The 11,117-nt window shown below is 53.5% G+C and overlaps 1 protein-coding gene across 1 annotated transcript; it reads right to left on the bottom strand.

Moving 5' to 3' along the window:
- Positions 1-1,174: 1,174 nt before the first annotated feature.
- On the bottom strand, positions 1,175-9,295 carry LOC118921213 (transcription initiation factor TFIID subunit 4-like). The gene is made up of 3 exons (XM_057489242.1): positions 9,236-9,295; positions 8,683-9,097; positions 1,175-8,345 (listed from the first exon to the last, which is right to left on the bottom strand). The coding sequence occupies exons 1-3, from the start codon at positions 9,293-9,295 to the stop codon at positions 7,735-7,737; spliced, it is 1,086 nt and encodes a 361-aa protein (XP_057345225.1). The 3' UTR covers positions 1,175-7,734.
- Positions 9,296-11,117: the final 1,822 nt, after the last annotated feature.

Below are 11,117 nucleotides of genomic sequence, written 5' to 3'. Positions count from 1 at the left end.
AATCACGTTTCCTTCCCATAGTTGCAACTATGTCCCTAACTTCAGCATAAAAATACAAAATTTAGTTTGCGCAGCTGTACCCCGGGGCGCGGAGGCAGCGTGCGCCCCGGCGCCCACGCCACAGCACCCTGCCCTCCGGAGCAGCAGCCTGCGGACTTGCCCGCCACGGGGTCGGAGGGACACAGCCCCCAGCCCACTCCCCGCTAATGAAGTCTGACCACTGGCTGCTCCTGCGGGATCAGGCCCCTCGTTTATTCTTTCTTCACCACTTCCTTCGCAACTATCCAGGGGAAGATTACCTCCTACGTAGAAAGGTGAGCTCTATTTTTCAAAGCACCCATACGAGCCTATAATAAGTTTCTGTTTCCAAGGTTTGCGCTTCCCAGGTGGGCCCCGGAGAGGTTCTGCAGGAGGTTCCCCAGGTGCTGAGCTGCTAGGCAGCCTCCCGCCCCTCTCCCGTGTAGGGCTCTGGGTCCTGGGACAGCTTCTAGCAGTGGGGACCCGGCCTCACTTTTTGGGTGGGGGAGGCAGAGAACTGTCAGTCGAAAGCCCTCCACCAGGCGACGCCATGTCAACGAGGAGTTTAGGTCCTGAGGCAGGAGAACGGGTGAGAAAGGGGCGCCCCGGGGCGCCCCCGTTCCCCCTTGGCCCCTGCCGGCTCCCCCGGGGCTCACCTTCCCTCCCTCCCCCTGCACTCGGAGTCCCCCGCCGTTCTCAAGGCTTCAGAGGGGACCCTGTGCGACAGGGCGCTGTGTCAAGTGCCAAGCACTGCCTGCCTGGTCCCAGAGCTCCTGGTCTCCCAAGCCTGTGAGGTCAGACCCTACGCAGGCCCATTTTAAAAACTAGACGGTAGACTTCATAACGCGGGGATATGTCAGCTCTTTCTACTCCCGGCTTCCGTGGGGCTGTTCCAGCGGCTCGGCCAATGCCCTCCGGTGCCTGAAATCAAGAACAGCATCTTGCACACCCACGCACCACTACTTTTAAAGTGTTTAGGTGCTGTTACAAATACTTACCACTATGAATTTTCCACGATGAGTAGAGAATAAAGTAGAGCCACAGTCATGGGAGAGGCCTTACAGAAAGGCTGGGCAAAAGCGATCAGTGGCTGTACTTTACCTGGCTGGCTGCTGACAACCCCATCCTAGACCCCAGCTCCCTACTCTTGCGGGATGAGGATAAGGAAAGGCGCCCACCCTTCCTCATTGCAAGGGCACTCTGCACTACTGGGTGGTGGGCTTGGTGTCTGCATTTCTGCTCAGTGGGCCTGTAACTGTTGTCACAGGAAAGACATGGCTTGGGAGAAAAGATCCTTTTTTAAAAAGAGATGAGCTACATAATAAAGCCCTTCACATTTATTCTGGGTTTTTAAACCACCACCACTGCCCTCATTCTAATTTTGAATATCTTTTAAAAATAGAATAGTTGCTGAAAAGTGAATCAATCACTTCAGTTTGGAGCATTTTTCCCTTGAAGGTAATTTTTCAGGACAGTCTTAGGAGGTGGACCTGGGGCTTGCTGCAGAGGCCACGGTCAGTATTTGTACCACCATTTTGCCTACAGGAACCCGCAGTTGCCCAGGGTAGACTGGTCTACACTGCGCCGCGTCAGTGTTGTCCTGACACCCCTGATGCCCTTTCTGCCGCCATCCTAGCTGGAGGCATCCGCACCATGCTGTTGGACATCAGTCTCTCTGCAGGGGTCACTGTGGTCTGTCAGGTGGGCTCCCCACTCTTGCTGGGCCAGCTGCCAGGGCCCCTGGGATCCGTGCGAAATGGGCAACCTCAGGGCGCCCCGAGTGCCTGGCCCACCAGCAATCAGACTGCTCTGCAGCCTGCAGCGGGCCTTAGCCGTCGATCGCCCCCTGCGTGCTTCCAGAGCACGACCCACCAATCCCTCCTCGTTCCAAAGCTGGTTTACGCTAGTGACGTGTCTTCACTTGGACTCTATCTCAAGCTCCTTTCGTTTGAACCAGCAGACTTTCTCCCAGTGCCCATTCCAGGAAACGCTCCTGCTGACGGGTTTGCTCTCGGGACAGGTCTTCCCGCCTCCCCAGGAGCCGCTGTGAGACTGCTCCGGGCTGCGCGGTGAAACCGGACCCTGAGGGAACCCACGGGTCGGGGTGGGGCCGCTCTGCCCCCTCCTAGGAGCTAGAGTTTTCCACAGTTCATTGTAATGTTTGCCTCCCAGCCGCCATGTGGAAGGTAGTTGAAGGGTCAGGACAGGAGCAGAAAGCCGCTGGTGAAGTCTCAGAGAGAAGTTCTTGATTCAATGAAAACATACAGTTATGCTGCTCATCTCCCAACTTAATGCCAAGAAACAACAACGATATTTATGAAATAGGAGGAAGGTACTCACTGGGAGGAGAAAGAAGCCAGGGCGCGCTGCCCGGCTGCCCAGGGATGGTGCCGCCCTCCTGCTCTAAGGCGGTGAGGCCCCAGCCCACACGCAGGCTCCAAGTGTCGCTGGGAGGACAGATACCCTCAGAAAAGGGGTGGATTCAACCCAAGGGACGGGGCAGAGACAGTCTCCAGCGGCCGTACCTAAGCACGCGCACAGTTTATGCAGATCAGAACTAACATTTCTCTGCTGAGCCAGGGAGGCTCTCGCAGGACAGGCGCTGCTGCCTTGCGGGTGGGGGTGGGGGGCGGGCAGGGGAACCAGGCTTGGCCAGAGCAAGAAGGCGCCCTCGGCCCCAGCACCCGCTCCCAACCCGTCCTCCCGCACCAAGCAGCGTCCTTCTCCTCTGCCGAGCGCACCCCGCGGCCCGCGGCCACCGAACTCCAGGCAGCTCACGTGGGCCCAGAGGGTGCCGGGAAGGTCGGCACACATGCGCACGGACACCGGGCTTCCGGGAAGAACCTCTCTCCCCCGTGGCTCTCGGCGCGCGTCGTGCATGTTCTCTCCTACCTGCTCTGCCCCAGTGAGGTAGCTACAGCCAGAAGCCGTGTTCTGCAGATGGAGAAAGGGGGGGCGGGCAGAAACACGTATCCTCCCTGCTGGTCACCTTCACCACCAAACCATCGCACCTACTTGTTTTCTCAGCACCTCGGACTGTTTCACAGCGAAGTCCAGACAAAGGGAAATCGCTCTCCTCCGTCCTAACTTACCCGGGCCGGGCGGGCTGGGCTTTCCGGGGCGCAGCCAGCGCTCGGCGCAGTCCCTGGGCAGCTCCGCCTGCGTCTGCTGGTCTCCTCCTGCCCTCTTGTGGCCGTGAGCCGAGGGACCGTGCGGGTCCCAGCCGGTCCCCCGCGCCGTCTGAATGACCAGACTGAGTTACTGTCCCCTGCCCTCCGCACCCCGGGGGGAGGAATCCACTGGACTTGTAATTCACTGACCTCTTCACATGTCTGTGAGCGCGGGTACCAAAAAGGTCCTAACTTTGACCAAGTTGAACTTTTGCTGAAGATGGGGAGATGAGGTGCCGCGGGGAACTTCAAATACCAACAAAATAAAAGGAATTGCCTGGCTCATATAACACAGAAAAAACAAAGGTAGGGAAAACTTCTGCACGGATTGATCCAAGGCTCCTGTCGTCTTCAGGGCTCCGAGTCCGTGTCTGCGATCCTTTCTACCTTGGCCCCCAACTCCTCTTGACGCTGGCATCACCCCCAGGCTGCAGGACGCCGGTAGCGGTGCCAGGCAGCTCTTCTATCTGCCTGCTACATAGTCCAGAGAAAGACTGGATCATCTCTTCCAATAGCGCCCAGAGTCTGAGGACGTGGCTCGGCCAGAAGCCCTTGGTAAATATTTCCCTGTCTCTGTGAGGACCGGCCCGACCCCTGCCCTCGTCCCTAAGCCAATCACGATGCCCAAGGCAGAGCGGGGATCCTCCAGCTGGCTTAGACCAAACGGGCCCCTCCAGGAGATGGTGTGGGGTCAGTCTCACATAGCACACACGGCTGCCACGAGGTGGGCTGGGGCATTCTCCAGAGAGACTGGGTCCTGAATTTTGATGGGAGAAAAGGAATAGATGCAAGGGAGGAAGCCGGTGAAAGTGTGCCACGCTAGTAGTCTGGGGATGTTTCCCAGCATATGCCCCAGTCAGCAGACAATGCATAGTTACCTGTAAATCACAGCTCTATACTAATAGAGCAACATAGCTGCATACTGTAATACAAAAACATAACTTTCACATCATAAATAAAAGTGGAATTTTAAATAGTCAAGTTTTTACAGGGCTCAAAAAGTTTTTTCTTTCAAGATTGTAATTAAAAATTGCAAAAAAAGCAAACATCCAATTAAAATACGGGCAAATGTGAACAGACTTTCCCAAAGACATACAGATGGCCACCAGGCACACGCAGACTGCTCCACATCATCCATCACCAGGGAGACGCAAACCAGAACTGCAGTGAGGTATCACCTCACGCCTTCTAGAAAGGCCATCACCAAAAAGACGAGAGTTAACAAGTGTCGGCAAGGATGTGGAGAACAGGGAGCCCTGTGCACTGCTAGTGGGAATGTAAAGTGGGGCAGCCACTACAGAAAACAGGATAGAGGTTCCTCATAAAACAGAAAATGGAACTACCATACGGCCCAGCAATTCCGCTTCTGGGTATTTACCTAGAGAAAACAAAAACATTAACTCGAAACAATGTATGCACCCCCACCATGCTTGCTGCCACGCTGTCTACAACAACCAAGAATGGAAACAAGCCAGGTGTCTGGCAGTGAATGGATACAGAAAACGTGGTACAGACAATGGAATATCACTCAGCCATAAAAAAAGAAATCCTGCCATTTGTGACGACATGGACGGACCCTGAAGGCATGCTAAGTGAGATGAACCAGACCGAGACAAATACAGAATGGCACCCCTTGGGAGCAGACTCACAAACACAACAAGCTGCGCCCACAGAGACAGAGAACGGGCTGGTGGTTGCCAGAAGTGGGGGTTGGTGGAAATGGGGGAAGCCGGTCGAAAGATACAAACCTGCAGTGACAAGATAAATAAGTTCTAGGGACATATCGTACAGCACGGTGACTACAGTGTTATGTTGTATTGCATATTTAAAAGTCACTGAGAGAGTAGAGCTTAAAAGTTCTCATCACAAGAAAAAAAATTTTTTCTAACTATGGTAATGACTGTTCATTAGACTTACTGTGGTGATGGTTTTCCAATATATATTAATATTGAATCTTATGTTGTACATCAGAAAATAATATAATGTAATATGTCAATTATATATTAAAAAGATTGTGATGGACTGAAAACACTTTTTCTCTTTTAAATATCTTAGTTTAACACTTTATGATTCAAAGACCTGGTTTTAAGTTTATTTCTCTACTTGGTTTTAGTGGCTGTTATGGCAGACCAAGACACTGACACGTACATTGAAATTAAGAAAATCGTGTTAATGGCTGTGCTTACTAATTCATGATACTTTTCAGTTCCACCTACCGCTTATGCAAAGATTTTTTCCATCTTCTTGACACCAAAAGGTATTTTATTTTTAATAAGTGCACCCTTCATTTGGAAGACTTTAAAACTTTGTTTTTAAGTGTGCAGATCTAGGGGTTTTTAATAAATGAGACTTAACATCATTTTTGGCCACAAATCACATCATGATGCAATATTCCCAGATATGTTCAAAATGTTCTCTTTCTAGCAGCAGTTACAGCTGTTGTAAACTGCTTCTTTCTTATTCTCACTTTAAAAAGTCACCTATCCCTTGAAGGTACTGATTTTACAAATTCACTGTCAGCATACCACTAAGCTACCCGTCACCAGAAAGGTGGGCACATTTAGAATTAAGTCTTTTCCTTTTATGTGTTTGTCAAAGAAAAGTGCATAACTCATCCTTAAGTCCAACAATTCTTCTAAGCACATTGCCATGGGCAGCCCCAAAACCTCAGTGGGGTTCAGAGATTTTCACAACCACCTCTATTCAGCACCATTTCATTTACAAAATACCAAGAAGATCCTTTCCTTTAAAGGTCTTGTCTTTATAAAAGTAGCCATGTCAGTGCCAGCCTGTAACACCTAAACCTAACGCCAGATGACTCCTTGCTGACAAACGGACGGCGAGGGTGCCAATGTCCAGGCCTCCCATGTGGCTGCCCCCTCCCCTTGAGGAAGAGCCACAGGACTGGCTGTTTGACAAGGGACCTAGAGAGGTGCTAAGGGCAAGCCAGATAACAAAAATGAAACAATTTTTACTTCTAAAGTTTTAATAAGCAATATTTCAAAGCAGTGACTTTCCTGTGCTTTCTTCCTTCACCCCAGTACAGAGCAAGTGGCCCTGTGGCATGTGCACCCCCCTCAGCTGGGTGACCAGTAGTACTTCCACTGGGCCAGTCTGCCCCCTCCCCCCCACCACTATGGATTTCTAAGCCTCTCAGGAGCAGGGGCTGTGCCCTGTCCTTCTCAGCGCCCCCAAGAATCTAGCAGAGAGCGCGCAAATCTCAGCTGCTCTATGACACTGGATTGATTAATGGAAGGACTGGACTCCACCAAAAGTGGACCCTATGATGTGCAGCTGCCCACCAGACCCAGTGCGGCAGGGCTCAGGGATGAATAAAGCCCAGACCCGACTCTTGCAGCTTCCTTAGGTTCTGGGGTGAAGGATATAACTAAGCGATGACATATGACCCAGGTCAGAATGAAGCGGGAGTTGCTGGAGAAATGCAGGAAAGGGCTGTGGGAGAATGGGGCAAAAACTCCAGGCTCTCATTCATTCTCCCTAGAAGGATTGAAAAAGGCTTCTTGGAGGAGGTGGCAGTCTGTGCAGTGGCACAGGTTTTGTGAAAGTATGGAGAGAAGACGATGAAGTGGCCTCAGGAGGTGGCCTGTCCGGGGAGAGCACGGGTGGAGGCGGCACCGCACACCCTGCCACTCTCAAGGGGCATGGCCCCAGGTCCACAGGTGGCGGGCTGGGACAGGACGGTCACATCCCCTACAGTTCCAGATACACGGGGTTTTAAGAAGTTTTGCCCAGTGGGTAAAAGGCCATTAGATGCGATGTTCTTCCTGATCTTCCCTCCCTCTGTCTAGAACGCTCTCCCCAGGGGGTCACCCCCTTGGGGGCCTCCCTGTCCTCACGGGAGGAGGCCCAGGCACACCGTCATACCACGCTCCTCATTCGGTGTCTGCACTAAGCTCACCCTGGTGTTTTCTAGTTGGTTTTTATGGTGACTTGTTAACAGCCTGCTCCCCGCAAATTATAAGGGTCAGGGTTGCTGTGATCACTCACCACAAACACAAGCGCGTGGCGTCCCCCAGGTCCTCCTAAAATACTTGCTATCAGGCCACTCTGATGAAACAGTCTCTCTTGAGATTACCCCAAATCCACTTATGGGGGAAAAAGGAGAGAGAAATAGACGTGTGTGGGAATTGCTCCAGTGAACAGGGCTTACCAGGCAGCTTTGGTTTAACTTCTATGTAAACCTAATTGGTTTCATTTCTCTCATTTAGTTACTTGTTTAAAAAACTTAGTTTAAAAAGTCCCACTGTGTTTTATGCACATGTTTACGTTAAGATGCCTTAAGTGGTAGAGCTAAAAAGCACATTAAAAGTTCGCGGGGTGTACAACACTGAGTATGTGATTTCTCCACAGATTTCTCTAGGAATGGTCAAGGTGTTGAGGCTTTGTTTCCAGTCCTAGCTGACCATTAGGTTCTCCTTTTCCAATCCTCCCGAAAACAATACCAATGCTTCACTCTACTGCTCGAAAGCCATTACTGTGAGGATAGCGGTGTTAAGGTCAAAAGACTTTGCTTAAAATCTGCTGACTACAGTGTTGGCCCGACTCTCCCTGAATGTTGGGGTGCCTGCTTGGGGACCCTGCAGCTACGGGGTCTCCGCGCCCGGGTGCCCCATCCGCGGCACCCGGGCCTGACACCCTGCATGTGCCAGCGGGCAGGCAAGCACTCGGAGCCGAGCCCCCGACGTGACTCGAGGGGCTGCTGCACACATGCGGTGAGCCAGTGTGACTCGGGCCTCCCCCCAACCCGAGGACCCAGGCAAAGGCCGGGGGAGGGGGAGGTGCTGTGGACAGAACTGGGGGAGTTCCTGCTATTCTGAAGAGGTCTGAGCACCCAGCCTCGGTACTCGGCGGGGCCTAAGACCCAAGGGGTGCGGTGTCGGCGCGGCGGGTGCGGCCCGGCCCAGGAGGAGGTTGGAGCCGGGCCTCCACTCGGCCTCACCTGCGCTGGGCAGCGAAGACGCGCAAATGCAGACCAAGGGCCCCGAGGCCGTGTGAGGAAGGTGAGGTGACGGCCCAGCCGCCTCGGGCCGAGGTCGGACACGGCAGTCGAGGGGAGTGACACCCGGCCACCGCCTGGCGCTCTGAGTTCATGCGACTGGTGCCCTGGCTCGTCTGTCCTCACCCTCCGGATGGAGCCTGAAAAACGGGGAAGAATGGCCACCCTGTGACCCTGCAGGTGTCTCAGGACCAGTCACGGATGACAGTGACCCCTGAAAGCAGGCCCGCTGGGCCCGAGGGCCAGTCCGGGGGCAGCGGGCGCCCCGGCTGGCAGCTGCGGGGCAGAGAGCGGGCAGCACAGGCCGCCCCCACCAGCGCTGGCCGCGCCTGGACGAGCCAGGAGACCAAGGCCGGTGGCAGCCGGGCTCTATCCGTCACGGAGGTGGGACGGGGGCCGGCGCCTCGGGTCCGGTGCAGCCGCGGCCCGACCCCCGCGGGGTGGGGAAGAGCCCAGGGTGAGGAGAGGGGCACTTACCCGGGCACGCGCGGCCCGAGGTAGGGGACGGGACAGGTGTGAGGACACCCGCTCTGCGCGCGGCCCCGAGGCAGCGTCGGAGGCGCCGAGCTCGGCGCACGCGGGGCAGCCCGGCGCCCGGAGGAGGGAGCTGCCCCCCAAGTCCCGCCCCAACCGGCGGCGGCGCAGGCGCAGTCCCGGCCCGCCCTGCCCGGGGCCCTGGCCACGCGCTGCCACGCGAGCCCCGCCCCCTACGCTCCGCGGCTCCTGCCCGGGGCGTCCCCCACGCCCTGCGCGCGCGCTTCCCCGCCCTGCGACCACCTGGCCGCGCTTTGGGGATCGCGTCCGCGCCCTGCGCTCCGAGGGCGGCAGGACCAGAGGTGTAAGTATCACAAAGGTGTAAGCGATTACTTTTAATTCTACGGGCTACCTTCCTCTAATCAACAGAGATCAGGTGATATTTCTTAAGCATAGAGTTTAAGATTCTGCATGTTACAGAATTTGGTTTAAAATATGATAGGTTATTAGTGCAAAGTAAAGGGCACGTTTGATGATAGCAGTTTTCACACTATACACCCTCGACGTTGGGTTCTAAAGATGAATTGTTGTCTGAGAGGATCGAGTTATACCCCATTGCAGCATTCAGACATTCAAGTCATGTCTCCCGCTTCTGAATTTCCAGAGCACTTTGTACCGCACGTGCTACGTATCCCCCTCTGCCCGTATGCTAGGCCAACGTGTAAAGAGGAGGAGGGACGGGTCTTATCACTTTGCACCTTGTCCCCAGCATACAATACTTGTGGCTCTGCCCTTTCTCTGCCTTTTTCTAGACTCCTTGGCTGACCTGAGTGCCCTCGGAGTTCCCAAGACCCCTGGGCAAGCTGCCCTCCCAGCACCTACTACACTATGTCCGTTGGTAGGCCCCAAAGATCACCAGCCCATCATGCCTAGGGAGTGTTTCATTCAGCTTGGTGTGCCTAGCTCCTGGCACAGAGCAGATAGCCACTAAATGGTGAATTAATTAATTAATGATTAGTGAATATCTGCAAACTATTTAACAGCATTATTGAGATATAATTCACATACCATGAAATTCAGCAATTCGAAGTGTGCAGTTCAGTAATTTTTTGTACAAAGATTCATGCAGTCATGACTACAATCTAATTTCAGAGCCCCTGAAATAACTCCTAGAAAATCCCCTGTATCCATCAGTGATTATTCCTCATTCCTGACACCGCATGTAAGCCCTACTTTTTGTCCCGTGTATTCACCTACTCTGGACATTTCCCGTGCATGGAATCAATAATATGTGGCCTTTGTGCCTGGCTTCTTTCATTTAGCATAATGCACTCAAGTTCCTCCATGTTGTAGCATGTATCAGCGCTTCATTTTTAAATGCTGGTAAAACCCACTGTATGGATATACCGCAGTACGTACATCCATTCATCAGCTGATGGGTATTTGGGTTGTTTCCCTTTTTGGCTAACATGGATAATGCTGTGAACATTCATGTTACACATGAGAACTTGTTTTTTTCAGATCTTGGGTACATGCTTAGAAGTGGGTCATATAGTAACTATGTTTAACACCTTATGGAGCTATGCCTTGCCAATGGGTTTCAGCCCCAGACAAGTTCACTCTTAATTCAGTGAGACCAAAAAATGACAGTGGAACATTCTTGGGATGAAAGGGTTATATCCAACTTTATTCCCACGGTGGCAGGTCAGTCACCAGAATCCCATCCACTCAGGGCGAGTCTGCACACAGCAAGCCAGCCTCTGCCTCCAGGCCCCTCTGCCCCCACAGCTGTCTCAGTCTGTCCTCGGTGCTGCCACCACTCCAGGCTCTGCTCTCCTGCAGCTGTGCAGCCCAGAGCCCTGGGCAGAGCTCTTTACATAGAGTCAGTGTTGCCCACACGTGTGTAGTTAGCAAGCCAACCAGGGTCAGGTGAGAATCCTGGCTGTAGGAATGTCTTGCCAATGGGTTTCAGCCCCAGGCAAGTTCGCTATGGATTCAGTGTGACGAACGAAAATGACAGCAAAACGTTCTTGGGGTGACAGAATTATACCCAACTTTATTTCCAGGTGGCAGGTCAGTCACCAAAATCCTGTTCACTCAAAGTGAGTCTGCATGCAGCAAGCCGGTCTGTGCCCCTGCGCCCCTCTGTCCACACAGCCGTCCTGCACAGCCCTCCTCTGGGCCTCTCTGCACAGTCGTCCCACACAGCCCTCCTCTGGGCCTGTCCTTGGCGCTGCCACCACTCCAGCCTCTGCTCTGCTCTCCTGCAGCCTTGCAGCCGTGCCACCGTGTCGTGCCCAGAGCACTGGGCAGAGCTCTTTTTATAGAGTCAACAGCCATGTATTGCCCACAGGTGTGCAGTGAGCTAGTCAACCATGACCAGGTGAGAATCACAGGAACTCTCATTTTATCCACAAGGAACTTTCACTACAAGCTGC

The sequence above is a fragment of the Manis pentadactyla genome, chromosome 12 (genome assembly GCF_030020395.1).
Source record: "Manis pentadactyla isolate mManPen7 chromosome 12, mManPen7.hap1, whole genome shotgun sequence".
In the NCBI taxonomy this organism is placed as follows: Eukaryota; Metazoa; Chordata; class Mammalia; order Pholidota; family Manidae; genus Manis; species Manis pentadactyla.
The sequence above is the reverse complement of the archived record's forward strand: the minus strand, read 5'-3'. Positions and strand labels throughout refer to the sequence as shown.